This window comes from Pholis gunnellus (genome assembly GCF_910591455.1).
Source record: "Pholis gunnellus genome assembly, chromosome: 17".
In the NCBI taxonomy this organism is placed as follows: Eukaryota; Metazoa; Chordata; class Actinopteri; order Perciformes; family Pholidae; genus Pholis; species Pholis gunnellus.
The window spans coordinates 11,184,126-11,199,997 of NC_136544.1; the positions used below are offsets into that span (position 1 = coordinate 11,184,126).

Genomic DNA, 15,872 nt, shown 5'->3' on the forward strand with positions numbered 1-15,872 from the left:
ATGTGTCCAGGCCGAGCTGTTCAAACACTAGCTTTACGGTTGGACGTGTCCCGGGAGACGGCAATGCAGAGGTTAGACACAGAGACACAGATTGAAGACTAGCCACCTCTCCGCTACAGGGCCTGGCCACCAACCTCACAGAATTTTTTAATAGCACACTAAAATGCTGCGTAAAGACTAAATTGCTGCCCTCAATGGGCAACAGATGATGGAATTAAAGAGATTTAGAGCTGTGGGGGGAAATGGGCTGTGCATGTTTGATGTGGGCCTGGGAACGAGGGAAGAGAGGAAAGAGGGCAGCAGAGCAAACCAAGGCAGCATCTGGCCCTTGTAGGGACAACGCAGCTCTCTGGGAAGTCTCTACGGAGCAAGAAAGGGGCTGACTGATAGCCCTTTCTTAACACCCACTTTGTGCACAGACTGGCACTCGGCTAGTAGTAACACCTGCTGCACCCATATGGCGCTACAATATCACCCATCACCTGAACAAATCTAGAACATGTGAGACGTGAACAAAAAAAAAAAAGAAAAGAAGAAAAAGAAGTTCTAGCTGTGCAATTGTGAGGCCACCACACCAAAAAACACTCATTCCAACCCAACCCCATCTCCAGGTAACCATAGCAACCCCTCACCTGTCGTCTCCCTCGACAAGAATAGGCAGACAGCCAGGTCAGAGTGACATTTTCTCTAACTCGCAAACACACACACGCGCTGCACAGTCCCACATACTCTCTCACATTCCCACCGGCACATACACAGACACATATTCAATATATATATAGGATTTATCATCGTTTTTTTCTCACACCCTCCCTTTGTTCTACTCTTATTACACAGTCACAGATGCACACACAGACACGCACAATAACACATTTTAGCTTCACTACTCTGGACTCCGGAAGCTGGCAAAATGCCTTTCATAGTCCACCAAAATGGCAACAGTTACCCTGACCTGGCAAATTCTGAGCCCTAGTGTAAACGTGGCCCAGTATAAAGAGCTGGTGGGCTGCAGCAGCCACTCTATTCACTCGAGACAAAAGCTGGATCTGTGGCATGATCTCGCTGGCTGGACGTATGAATAGAGCCAGCAATCCAGCAACGACAGAGCCAGTTAACTCTTATACTGTGAGGCTTTGCCTGTGTACAACATAGATGGAGAGGGAGGTGCTGGTGTGTAGTACCAGAGAGAGGGTAGACATAAAAACTGAAAAACTGGCACTGATGATGACAGCTCTGCGCTGCGTGTGCACTCATGATAGAGCCATGCGCCACACAAAGAGACTGGGGATTCCAGACGCACAGCTGCAATATACAGGGCGACAAGCACTCATTGAAAACTCCAGCAAAAAAAAAATTACTAACCGCAGCCTCGTCTCTTACAACTCTCCCACACAAACTTCTGCTTTTATCTCATCCCAAGTGTGGAGGGAAGTTAAAAATAATTCAGAGAAGAAAGGGGGGGCTAGCAGACTGACACATTCAAACAAGCTCCGGCGCGAGGGATGAAGCTAAAGCACGGAGGCTGTTGATAAGTTTGGATGGGACAGGCGTTATCCTGGGTGATGAGAGGGGGATGGGCCTCGCCACCTAGGCTCTCATTTTCCCGCCGCTTTCATCTCGCTGCGCACCGCAGACCCAGTGAGTCACCCAGCGAGCAAAGCACAACCAAAACCAATAGCCGGCAGATAGTATCTCTTACGCTAACAAGCTTTCCACTTGGGGATACCATCAGCTCCCTGGTTTTCTCATACAGCTAATTAGGGATGGACTGAGAAGCAGACCTGCAGCTATCTATCCACCCTGTTTTTATCCTCTTTCCTCTCACTCTTTTTTCTCTGCGTCTGTCACTCTTTATGTGGTTTTCCTTCCGTCTTTCTCTCACTCTAACACACACACACACACACACACACACACACACACACACCTATATCTGGATACAATCCACACTCCCTACACGTTATGCGTCAATCTACCTCTCCATCTTCCAATCCACTACACTGCTGCCCTCACAGGCACTGTGTCCAGCTCAAGGCCACTGCTGCCTCTTAATCCCATTAGACCAAACACAATCAATTATCCAGCCAGCCATAAGGATCTGAGAGCATTAAGAGGTTAGCTCAGGAGATTTAAAGCCATTGATGTCTATGACAGGAATGCACCTCTCGGCCCCCCCTCCCTTCAGCACTCCCTGCTTACCAGAGCGTTAGTGTGTGCGTGTGTACGTGTCAGCGCGTGTTCATCAACATGACACCACGGAACCAGCTTGAGCCACCATGCAATGCTTGCGGATCTTTAATCATGTCCCTGCCAGTCCCGGCAAATTACTGCCTTGTGATGGTAATCGATAAAGCGATAAACGCAACCAGGGACTGCAGCTGCTGGAGCGAAGAAATGCCGCTGTGTGGCCACTGGTGGAGTTCTCATAATCATAATCATAATCTGTTCCCCTCTAGCCGAGAGTAAAGCGGGTAAAAAAAGTAGAAAGAAAGACTCCTTTCCGAGAACGATGCACGCTGGTGCACGGTATTAGCAGAGAGAGATGGAGGCGTTGTGGAGACACAGGTGCAGGTCCATCAGTGCTATCAGGCAGATATAATCATATATACTGTAATCTGGACACTCACCCTCCCACCCCTGCCAGTCCATAAACTCCATGCCCCTCTGCTGCTCCCCTCAGCGCTTGATTTCATACTCTCGCTCCCTCCCCTTTATCTTCCCCATAGACTCCACTCCTTCACCCTCTCTTCACTAACTTGTTTCTTTTCAGGCGAGAAAATTAAATATGATCATTCCTCTTCAAAGGCACTACTATTAGCCACATAATGAATATTCAGTTAATGTAGCAGAGAGACGAGATTGCGTGAGTTTCAGAAATATGTGACAGCAGGAAATAGAAGGTGAAACTCTCAAACTGATTTTCAACGGCCTTACAGCACAACTTCAAAAGAACAAATGAACGTGCACTGACTGTTATATAATTTTCCAAGTCCTTCATAACCAAAATAACACAAAACATGAATTATTACAAATACCTTATTAACATGAATGAGCAGTCCTGTGACATTTAACGATATGATTGTGGATCTATCTCATCAGAGTCCTATACATACATCATTTATGGTTCATTAATTTCTCCAGTGATGAATCATTGATTATAGGGCTATTATGAAATACTTCCTCAAATCTCATGTCCCTGATGCGACCTCCGCTGGAAAATCATTTGGCTAAGGCTTGAAAGGCGCTGGAGCACTTGTGGCTCTAACTTTAACTCCACTCCTAAGGACTTGTCAGTCTGCGTTCCAGATGCAGCTGCCAAGCACCTTCTCCACTGGGATTCAAATGTGTTTCCTCATGCAGACACGATAGCCACTTTCCAATTTCAACTTCATCTTAAACCACCAATTTCTGCTGCCATGGCGGTGATTGAAATATGAAACCCTGCATATATACAGGCCATTACAGGGAATACAAGGCCCCAGCTGCTGTCAGTCTGCTCGGGGATATGAGGTGAGAAGAAACAACAGGGATCAGCTACAGTCGCAACACATTTCTATTTATTTATTATTCAATAACGTTGAATTGGCCCCTGACCCCCTGCAGCAACTCAAGCCAAACTACCCTCAGAAGAAAATGGCAGCCTTGCTGAATCAGGAGGAAATCAAACAGAATCCCTGGGGCTCAGTGGTGTGAGAGCTCAAATCTGACAGAATATGATGAGTCTCCCCTTAGAGTAAATCCTTTTTTGCTGTTTTTGATTCATGCAAACATAAGTCAAAAGCACATTCACTTTCTAGGGCAACACCATGAACAGGCATGCCAACATAGAAATAACAAGTAAATAAATGAGTCATCCCATTAAGCAGCATCTTTATGAGCATCCTAAAAAGTGATGAGCATGTTTCTGAGTTTGCTCTTGCGTCTGCTCTCTCCCTCCCTCCCTCCCTCCCTCCCTCCTCTCTCTCTCTCTCTCTCTCTCTCTCTCTGTGTCCAACCCCACAAACTGACATGTTTTTTCAGGGGCAACATGTAGTGCTTTTATCTGTCTTTTATGCCTTCCCAATTTTCAACAGAACGGTTTGATGGGTCGGTACTTCTAACCTAATTTCAGCTGAAGAGAAACGATTATAAAGTAACAGTTGTTCAACTGCAAAATAAATGAATTGAGTAGAATAGTACATAGTACAGACACCAAAACATAGTGGGGGAATAAGACTGGTGGTGGTGGTGGGGGGGGGGGGGGGGGGGGGATGCAGCTAACACACAGTTGTCCGTGGCTTTCAAGGTTGTTTCAGTTGTTAATTAGTTCAGTTTGATGGCTTGCATCCATGGGTGCAGTCTAACCCAGTTAGGTCAGATGCTCAATGAGTTTTCTCTGGACCTTAAATACTGAGCCGCTGCTCTACGGGAACCTGGCTCAAGGTTAGCACCATGGTGTCAGTCATGCCCAATGTCCGGCCCTCACAGTCTGCCATCCTCCTCAAGTGGCTGCCAGAGAACACTCACCAAGGTTAAGTCTGTCAGAGCCAATGAGTATTCCACTTATCTCAATCAAAGTCCTTCACAAATCTTTGAGGGATTGGTCCTGCCTGTGCTTCAAACTCGAGGAAAAATAAGGGCATTCACTTTCAGGGGGAAATGGAAAAGGAAACAGTGGCAACGCTGTTGCACCTAAATTGAACAGCTTGTCAAATAGCATCTTGGATTATTAAGCCGCAACCAATCAAACAAAAATCCTCAATTAATCAATTAAAATGGTTGCCTACTGAGGGAAACAGATGAACACATTTGCATATTGTTTGCATATCTCTCATCTGTGTTAAAGAAAGAACACACTCAGTGATGCTACATTTCTCTGATGGCCGTGGGGTGGGATGACTTTTTTTTCTTTTCTTTTAGGTCAGGGCTTTTGATGTTGATGAATACAAAAATTAAATCTTTAGAGAAACAAGCCTGTGTGTTACAGACGGCACATGTGATTGATCACTCACTGATCTTTTTTTTTTTCGAGTCAAGAGGAAGAAACGTTTCATGCTGCGTATTTCTGCTACTGATTTCAAACAGCAACTACAACTAGAAAATGTTCCTCTTTGTGAATTAGATACAAAAGAAATGCCTTTCAGTTAACATTGGTTCATTAATAATGGCCATGTAAGGTAATGACAGTGTTTAAATGTCGAACAACAAACACAAAGAGATAAGCTGACATATATTCGTGTCCCCTAAGTGAGTCTAAAAGTAATGAATTGTGCGTTAATGACAATAAATTACTGCTACACTTGGTTTCCACAGGAAACAGTCTATAAATTGGTTGGCAGGCAATGTAAATGTGTTGTTTGTGCGGCATAAATCACCAACTAACAATATGACACCTGTGGATTTTCAAAAGTAAGAGAAATCCTCTTTCAAGCCACCCACCCTCCCACCGCTCGATATTTCACGCATAATAAAAAAATGATCTATCGCCGTGACATCATGTACAAATGGCACAATTAGTTATGATGATATTGGGGTAACTATTAATTCAGGGACGTACAGTGAGGTAGACGCAGGCTTTGAAACATCAGATAGTTTGTGTCCAGTGAGTAAACAGTACCAAACAGATCGTCATTCTTAAATGCTGGAGCAGTTTTGAATGTCATCATGCTATGGCATGTGTGTGTGTGTGTGTGTGTGTGTGTGTGTGTGTGTGTGTGTGGGTGGGGTTGTTTGTCTGATCCCTCTATCTCCAGGGGCAGCGGTTCCCTCGCTCATCAACCATGCTCAGCCAATGTGACTGTCACTCCCAATCTGCACTGAGAGGGGAGCCCGTGCCTATTTTTATAAATGTATTCATATTCATTAGCCCTGAGTGTCATTCATAGCAGCAGTTCTTTAATGCGGTGCGTAACCATCAGAGGCTGGAGGAGCCTGCCTCCTCTCATCTCACAAATTAATAACACAGAAAATCACTGCAAAGGTGCCTACTGTCAAACAACAATAGCTCCTGATTTCCATCAACTGCGCGCACCTCCTTATTTCCACATGACGCACAAAAAACACTCATCAGTGGTCTCCCATTGGGGAATCTCGAGAAAAATGCCATTGTACAATCCTTTGAAATATGAAGTCATTCATTTAAGTGAGAATTAATTACAACCCCTTTTTTTTCCCTTGACCCACCGCAGTATTCTGCCTCAGAACATCTTGGTGGCAGCCGGTTAATTGTGCAGAATAACTGGTGTGAACGTCGTCAGCTAATGAGAGCAATTAGACATCAGGCTCACACAAGATTTCACTTCACCCGCTCACTCAAAGACAGCACACTTTGCCGTGATTGGCTTGTACGTGTCACATAGAGCACACGAGAAATTAATTCCACAGTCAACCAGAGCACAAGAGTCACGTCTGTCCCTTTTGACGGATACTCAGTGATATCCACTTTTTTACAAACACTGCCATGATTGCACATTTTGATTTATACATATAGTCTTTATAGGATCGTTAAGACCCATCATGTGTGAATGTTTCTCTCTGTACTGTACAGCCACTTTCTCATGCACCATTTTGGGCACCATGCCTTCTAAAGTAATGGAAGTGGGCTGCTTTTCACAGCCCTCTTTGCAATGTTTTTTTCATGGCCATTGTTTCTGCTCCACCCCACTTTAAATCAAGAGCACAATGCACAATGCCCCCCCCCCCCCCGCCTCACACACTACCCCACCGTACTTCACTCTGGACAACATTAATAAAACAAGCTTTCAATGATGCAGAGTGCAACGCCACATTGGGCTCTGAGCAGTGGTGTGATTAAAGCTTTTAAACACCGCCACCCTTTGAGTTTGCATATGTCAGCTCTGCAGCGTCGTGGGGTACATGTTGTCTCTGTCGTTTACCTTGTCTCTTTTTCTCCTCCTCCCTATTCCTTACTAATGTAGTGGGGGCAAGTAAAGTGCTTGGTCCACTTCAACATATAAAGCTACAACAGGAGCTCTAACAGTAAAATGGGAGTGGGGTCCACAGAGGAAGATGCAAGTGGAAAGGCAGCTGCTGTGCTGTAGTGATTGCGTCTCTTGTACAGCTGTGCTTTCTCCTATCTTTGCGAACCATACGAACCCAGTAAACCAACTTATTCCACTCTGTTCCTTTACCTAAAATTACATTTTTCTGTTGCAGTTTTCTTAGAGTCACAATAGTCACTGTGTGTCAAAGCGTGTCAAAGACACTGGCAGATCAGCATGCACACGCACTCAAAGAACCCATTTTTGATCGGTAATTTCTTCTCATAATTCCTCCCTATAATCTAATGACGGCGACCCCTCGAGTACAAAAAATGGAAATAAAGCTTTTTAATTGAATTTCATGAAATTAAACATCGGCCAGAGCAACTTCATTAAACTGATATAATCCCACTGACTCTCCCATTTCTGCTTTGTCCACAGGCAGAGAACATGTCCAGCATTGCTACAATAAGATATGTGCTCAAACATTTCCTTTCACAGAACAAGGAAATTACTGTTTCAAAGACCCCTACTTGCAATTGAAAATAGCAATTTGTGAGAGCTTTGAGGACAATGACACAGAAATGTAGCCCAAGGCCTCTGCAACAGCAACACAAGTCAGAGCAGCTGCAGCCATCATATAGAATCTGCTGACAAACAGCATGAGCAAACCCTGCCTTTCTATCTGCCCGTAATGCTCTTGCTTAAGTCAGGCATCACAAATCAGTTTTGAGCCATCATATGCACGTCACATGTGATGTAGATCTGATTTGGCTTTACTCTCTTGGGTGAAGCTCTGTGTCAGCCTAGAGTGTGTTCACATGTCCGCTGTATCTCCAGTGTGGAGACAGGGGGGGCCAACATTGTCAGAAGTCTTCCTGCTGCGGTACAGTGCATGTCCCCAACAGGGCACGTTTCTTTAGGTACGACTCTATGGCTCTGAGACAAGAGGAGACAGTGACCGAAGCATTTGGGACATGGCAGTCCCCTGCAGAATTAAGCAGGCTGTGTCTCAAGCCGCAGTGACAGTAAAACTCACTCAGATCACAAAAGGCAGCACTGATTGCGTCTGACATGCATCCTCTTCCCTCAGATACAATGTCTTTGTTTTGTGTGGATTACTTGTGTGTAGGCATTTGTACTTTTGTGTACCCTATGTGTGTGTGTGTGTGTGTGTTAGAGCGGGGGTGTTTTTTCTCCACCCGGCCTACTTCTCTTTTAAAAATTGAAACGCTGACTTTCTTCTACATATTGCCTGTCCGCGAGAGTATGTAGGAGCTAAAAAGTCTGATTCCGAATTAGACAATTGGACTCAGGGGATGATAACCAGAGATGTGTCGTATTCCAACAGGCCGAGCACGCCACTGAAATGCAGGGGTGAATATATAAAAAGGCTGGCAGTAGGAGAAGGGGAAGGGTTACTGTTTGGGCTCAAACTGGGCACACTAATCCCTTTGATCCCCCCATTTTACTGTCAGCTGTTTCCTAGCTACCGTCGGATCTGCACAGAATTTAGGATTTGTGCTACTGTACACCACAGCAATCTCTACCCCACTGATGCAGCGCTCTCCTTTCTTTCCTCCATCAATACCCCCCCCCCCCCCCCCCCTCCCCCTCCACCTATTGCCTCCTCATAACGTCCATAGCGATGTTTATTTCTCTTTCTGGTCCCCTTTTCTCCATCCCTTCACTGCAGCTGGCAGTGACTGCGACATGGCATTGGAGACAGGATAAATTGGAAAGTATTTTGCACAGAGGGCCACCAGAGCATGACGCTTCACGCTGAAAAAAAAAAAGCTGATTCTGATTTCGTCTATTCACATGAGACACCATGGCTGTGCCCCACTTTCATTAGTTATGCTGAAAACAGCATTGAAATACTGCTTTGGTCTTTTGAGAAATCTCCATTTCGCGATAATGAAACAATCCGTGCACGTGTGTGCAGAGGCATGTGTTGGAGGAAGAAATGTGTTTGGGTATTAGCGTACACAGACACTTTTCCTGTGTGCATGTTTGTGCATCTGCTAACATGCATTAACGCAATAAAGGCACTTTTATTGGATTCTGCTTTCAAGCTGCCTTTGAAATTAAAATAAATATGCAGCTGTATCTGCACAGGATCTTTTTCTTCCTTGTCAGTATTTATTGCTTTCAGAGGTGCAATGCCCCACAGACTTCCAGCTTAACCTCTGAGGAGCGCTCCCAAACTGATCCTAAATCATTCCCGGGCAGATACACATGACAGACTCGTTTTGCGTATTGGCAGATTCATGCTTCACTGTCAAACACTGGCTTTCCATGGAAGAGTGAATACAACAGGTTTCTTAATTTGCGTATTTCAATAGGAGCCGCCGCGCCGTATTGATTTGCGTATGTACTGCACACCTACATAATTCGTATCACTCAAGCAGTCAAGCTCTCTGACCATCCCTGTTTCCCTGGAGCCTTTGTTCATTTTGAATGTTCGATTAAGTACTTTAAATCCTACCAGTCAATTAATTCCTTTGCACATAAATAATACTGTAGTGATTCAGGACATTAACTGTAGAAAAAAATGTAGTCAGATATGTCATAACATAATAAAAGAAAATGTAATTGTATAAATACCCTCAAAACACGTTTATCACAGAAATCATCCGTTTTGTAGGTCTGTAAATATCTCTCTAGATACAATGTGCCCTAGAAAGCAGGCTTCCATACAGTGTTGGCCAAGGGCTTTGTCTGGGCTTTGACTTGAATCCTGCCATATGGTTTCAGTCTCACACCTGAAGCACTTTCATGGCTTGTGCTGAGAGGCCAAGGAAAGGGAATCCAGATGTGACGTGAGCCTCAGAAGAAGAAGCCTGCAGTACCGCTGTCAGCTCCCATCACCGTCACAATTCTTAACTGACACTCTATTGATGTTAGAGGCAAGGACAGTGATCAAAGAGAGGTGTACATTAAAGTATTGCCATACTACAATGACAACCAGCTCTACTCAATGCCATACATACCAGACGGGAATTCCGTATCAGCAAACACAAAAGTGCGGCTGTATGAGATTGTAGGTAGGCATTTCTTAAGATGTATCTCTCTGTGTGAACCGTGCTTTAACATCCACACTGACATCCCCTGGTGTCTCTGTTGCAAGCCATTTGTTTACAGTGAAGGTGGAGTTCTGTCAAAATGTGAGAGGAGAGGGGAGGGCCTGATGTTAAGCTCTGCCGTATCTTTGGAAAGAGGAAGAAGGCAGGTGTTGGGTAACTAAAGTGATATCAAGCATGATATGGAATCCCATGTGGCCAAGAACAGGACAATGGGGAGTGCGAGTCGGCTCTGGTCCTAATCAATACTGAGCAAACGGCATTGAGATGCAGCGAGAGGCATTTCGCCAGGCCCCCTAGCGGGAATCGTAGGCATGCTGCCAAGCACAGCCTGAGCAGCAAACTCAGCCCTGCAGATGGAGGGCATGGAGGCTCCTTCTCTCCAGATGAGACCCCGGCCGTGGATAGGAAGTATGCCGTGAACTGAAAATAGTTTCTCCGTTCAACAAGCCCTGCTAACGCGCTTCAGCTGGAAAATGCAGCTTTGAATGTCAAACAAGCAGGTAGCGAAGAAGACATGTTTCTATTCCTATCTTCTCCAGTTCCAGATGTTGTGGGGCTTGTTGTTCATCTAACTCGCTTAATACTTCCTTTTCCATGTGTCTGTATTGAGTTAAACAGCAATATCGGCGGGCCTAACCCCTAACTTGCTGCTGGTGGTTGGGAAACATAACAAAGTGTTGTGACTGGCTTGGTTTGAGGTCAGCAGAAGAGTGGAGCAGAATATCAAGATGTGAAGAATTCATTTATGTGAATGTATAAAGAAAATGGATTGGTACCACCAGTTGTTATCACTAGGACACAAAACTCTGCCCCCCCCTCCTTCTCCCCAACCCACACTCCCCCCAGTTTCTCCTCGATTTCTCTATGTCTTTGCCTCTTTTGGCATTTTATTCACAACACAAGAATACACTCATCAGTCCCCAGGAGGGACAAACTGAAATGAGAGCAGAGATTCAGTGCGCACATTATGCTGTAAAATGCATTGTTTCTCACCACAGTTTTCTTTGAGTTGCATTTTGTGTTCTTTAAATGTTTACATGGAACAGCTTGGGGGCATCAAGACAGATGTATGGTCCAAGAAAACTGCCTCAGTACAATCCCTCTTTTCCCTGGATGAAAGTAATGACACCATTTTGAGGGCTTTTTCAAATCGCTCCCTAGAATGATGCTTTGATGAAGCCGCATGCACAACATCTTTGCTCCCTTGTCAAAATGATATTAGACAAATTAAACGAATAGTGCCGCTTTAAATCCCCCTCCCTATCCAAGGTCATTTCCTTTCAATTTCTGTCCCAGCTCAGGGCCTGTTGCGAGACATTTCTTTTTGTTCTTGATGGTTGAAGAGGGGCCTCCTGGTCCTGTGTCAGATTGATTAGACTTTAAGCCAGGAGAATTAATAAGTGAAGAATTTGTGTCTTCCCCTTTGTAGGGCTTCTCCGTTCAGTCTCACCAGTAAACAAGGACACATGGACACAAAACCACTCTCGGCTATGTGATTAAAATTTGCCCAGACCCAGGTTTACTGTGTGCCTTCTTTAGCCACTAACATCCTCAACACAAACTCACATCATAGTGATAGGTATTCAACAATACCACAGCAAAACTAAACTTCTGAACATGTCAGCCAGCTGCCCTAATATGGCAGCATGACAGACTCATGGTGCGAGATAGGACTCTTTGCCCCATGCAAATATCCATTACCATAACCCTTTAGGCAAATGGCAATTACTGGGCAAGGGGCGAATGCCAAAACCCTGTGGTACAAGTTAATTTGATTACATTTCCATTATGAACTATAAACACAGTTTTCCTGCTCGACTGAGCCAATTAAAGGCATCCTGAAGCTAGAAAACGTTGACAGCGCAGCAGCTCTATTGTTCTTCAACAATAAAGCAGATTGTGATCATTTGTTCCCCTTAAACAGGTTAGAGGCACTTGTTTTTTTCTTTCTTTTATGAAACAATAGCATTATTATTATTATTATTATTATTATTTCTAAAACAAGATATCAGGCTTTTTTTTATTAATTTCGAATGTTGCTGCCAGTGAGCACAGATATATATATATTTCTTTCTCATTCAGCTGTGATATGTTCCATCTTGGTGAATAAAGCATCCTGTGACAACATGAATAAACATGTGTAGACAGCATTTGGCAGCCAGAGAAAAGGCAGCCAACCGGCCAGACACGGGAGGCAGGTGCTGAAGACACACAAGATGCCCGATTTGGAAGCCAGGCTGCCACAACGTTTCACCTGAGGCTGTGCAAGCCACTGGTCTTTCTGGGCATGATCCACGTTGTGACGAAAAACAAGCATTTAGTCCAAATTTCAGCAGACATCTGTTAGCTCTCTGGAGAAGTAAACATGTTTAATTAACTACGTTTCACCATACAGGGGGGATGCATGTCATTAATATGTATTGTGTGTAATTATGGTATGGTGGCTGAGAAGTTACAGCGCTCCCACATCACTGTGCCCCATACAGGACTTGTGACGTAATCAAAGCACTTTAAGTTAAGGAGGAAGCAATGATTTCCTCACATATGGCTCAGGATTTAGTATCAAGTCTAAAATCAGATGCCTGAGGCCAATGTTGCATCAATGTGAGTATGTAGGTCTACTTTTGTGGAGCTACATGCATAACAGATTCATCTTTCCGTTATTTGTGATGGAGTGTTTTACGTGTGGGCGCAGATGATCGGGTTTTGGATCAGTCTTTCTTGGAACTAGGAGATGCCTTTGATTTTATTAAAACTGTATTATATTTTTCTTGATGGAGTTGTGTAATCTTGTACACATTGATTTTTCTATCTTTCAGTAGATGTGTTTGCATGTGTGTGTGTAGTGGTGTGTCACTGATGTAGATGAATTATGATCTGGTGCAGGGAGTTTTAATCACACAAGGATTCAGAGTGTTTTAAACAAATGCTTTTTTTGTAAGCACTGTGGATTATCATAAGATTTAAAGATTTGGAAATGCCTGACAGCTGTCAAGCTGCATAATAACGTACGTCCAGAAAATTATAGCAGCTGCCGGTTGGCAGAATGTCAATGCTGCTATCTAGATTAAAGCTCAATAGACAGGAACATACAGTAAGCGCCAGGAACTGCACACGCACACACACACACAACATGATGCACATAGAAACACAGTCACTCACAAGACACGAGTAGATTTCAGCAGTAGAGGCTTTGAGGAGAGGTGAGAAGATACAGAGACTGCAAAGAGGCGAATAAAGATAAAACCTCACATCTATTTACTTGCTATTTCGATGAGGGGGTCTAAATGAGTTTTAAAATGGCATGCTGAGAGCAGCCTGTGGCAGAAGAAAGCAACCCCCGTGGACTCTATCAGGTATCCCCTTGTACGCTGGAGCAGCCAGCAGTATTAAACACAGCAGGAGTCTCAGTAGGAACCTGTTGAAAAACAAGTACATGCTACCTCCGGTTCCCAGGGGCCTCGTCTGCGTGTACATCACCTAATTTATGACATCCTCAGAGGTCCTCCCTGCTCAGGGAATGACTACAGCCTCTCTAACTAAATGCACAGGCACAGCCGCACTGCCAGTCATTTGCAAACACAGGATGCCCCATGAGGATGAGATCGGCTTCCCACTTCGGACGAACAAGACCTCTCTGGCTTGTGAGAGGACTCCCTGCAAATAAAGCAACTGCGTCTTCACTGAAGAACCTAAAGCAGTGATTGTGCGCCATAGAGGAGGTCCTTCTCAATTGAAAGAGCGGGCAGACAGATGAGCGAATCTCTCACCAATGCTAATGCGCAGCCGGGAACATTCAAGGGGCCTGAATACCAACTGCGGGAAGAGAAAGAGGTCTGTTCGGGGAGGAAAGGTAAAACCCTGTGAAGTAGCCTTGAAGCGCTCAACAGATCCTCTCAGACGGCATGTTAGCTTGAGAAAAGGATGGTAATAACAGCTAGAGGAACTGTGCCCTGCATAATAAGAGACGCCTGAGACTCTCTTAAGATAAGGCTGGGAGCACTTCAGAGCAATGCGACCTGTTCAAAGACAAACAAGCAAAGGATTATACTGCTTTTAGCACTTTGGTGCACTGAGCATTGTGATTATAAGATGGGGAGTGCATAGAAAAGCCACCTCTCATATGAGTGAACTTCCACAGCTAGACCTTTTTTCCCTCCTTTGGGACCTATTAAAGTAAATGCCTCAAGGATCTGTACGTCAAACATGCATCTTTCTTTTGTGGTTCTGCATGACCCTCTGTAATAAAAACCATGACCCTGTGGTTGGCATAAGGTTAAATGCCATTTACTGTGATTATCTGACAAGACTGCTGATGAAATTCACAGCCCAGTAAGCCTACACAATATACTTTTTTCCTCTATCAACTCACCTTTAGGTCTTGTGACAACTTGCAGTTGCGCTTTTCCAATATCTGAAATATGGAGGCAGGAGGGATTTGCTCTCGCTGCTTTTTGTCTCGATCTACCATCTAGTATATCTCATTACCTTCTCACCGGTCAAGAAGCACATGTCATCCACTGACAGATGGCAAGTGACAAGAAGACATACCAATTTCACAGTAATTGTATGATTAGAGTAGATCGTGTTCACACCTTGATCCTCATACCACTGACTGTGCTGGATGTGAATGAAAGCTACATGTCGAGATTTATTCATTCCGCTCTATTACTTTCACCTGCAAGTGAGAGTGCAAAAATGGACATTAGGCAAATGTAACACAGTCTTCATATAATGGCCTTGCCTCATTGTTCCTTGGTCATATTGCTTCTAATGACTGACTCTGCTACAATATTAAGGTGGCCTCGAGGCAAAAGGGGCTGCAAGCAGTGAAATTATATGTTTTGAGGTTCCTCAGCCAGGGCCACTGGTCTTTTTGCAGATTCTATTAAATGTTGGAAAACAGTAAAACTGATAGTGTGAATATACAAATAGTAGATTTAAAATCAGAAGATTTTAAAGGAACATTGTGTATTCAATTGATTACCGGGTGCATTTTAAATTGCTCAAAATGACAAATCATTGAGGCTCATTTAAACCAACCAATATTTGCCACTTAATATTAGTGTCCAGCTCTGCAGAGGCAGGCTGTGCTTTTTGTGTGTGTGAGCTTATGGAGCATGCAAGTGGCCTTGTGGTTATGATGTGAATGGGGAATGGGGGAAAGGACAGCTTATTCACGTTGTTGTCCGAGGAAACGAATTTAACAATTGACTAATTTTATCTCATTTAGAGTGTGTCAGGCATTTGGTCTATTACTGGTCTAAGTCTGGCTATGCGACCAGATCTGTTAAAGCAAAGATTTATTATGTTTTTGGAACTGTTTTTGTTTGCTTAACCTTATTTGACACTATACATTTCTACCACGTACTTTCTTTCTCGTGCGCTTCTCTGGTCGCTTCCAGCAAACACAGTATAGCAAAAACACACACAGAGTTGTGTATCTTACCTTGAGCCCGAGCGCTGAGGATACAAGTCGCCGACAGCAGAATCCAACAGGAGACCCGCACCTGTCCGACCTGTCCAGTCCGTCCTGCTGTAACCATGGTCGGCGGCGCCACCGTCGAGCCACCGGTGCGCCTTCCCCGTCTCCACGCTGGGGACATGTTGCTCGGTGGCCACACACACACACACACGCACACACACACACTCCCGGGAAGAGTCCTGGCTGCTGGCTGGTCCTGCGAGTCGGACTGCTCCTCACTGTGTGATGCGGGTGAGTGACTGGGGGCTTGTGGAGAGAGCGCGCTCCGTCAGAGAACACCGGGCATGCAGACAGACACGCGGTAGTATGAAAAGCCTGTGGACA

General features: G+C 44.6%; 1 protein-coding gene across 1 annotated transcript in view; it reads right to left on the reverse strand.

Moving 5' to 3' along the window:
* The window catches only part of sdk2a (sidekick cell adhesion molecule 2a), a gene marked incomplete at both ends in the record, with an annotated part of 76,889 nt that extends 61,220 nt beyond the window's left edge, over nt 1-15,669 (reverse strand). The window contains one exon of the mRNA XM_079176977.1: nt 15,513-15,669. Coding sequence (XP_079033103.1) covers nt 15,513-15,669 — 157 coding nt within the window. The remainder of the gene's footprint in view (nt 1-15,512) is intronic.
* Nucleotides 15,670-15,872: the final 203 nt, after the last annotated feature.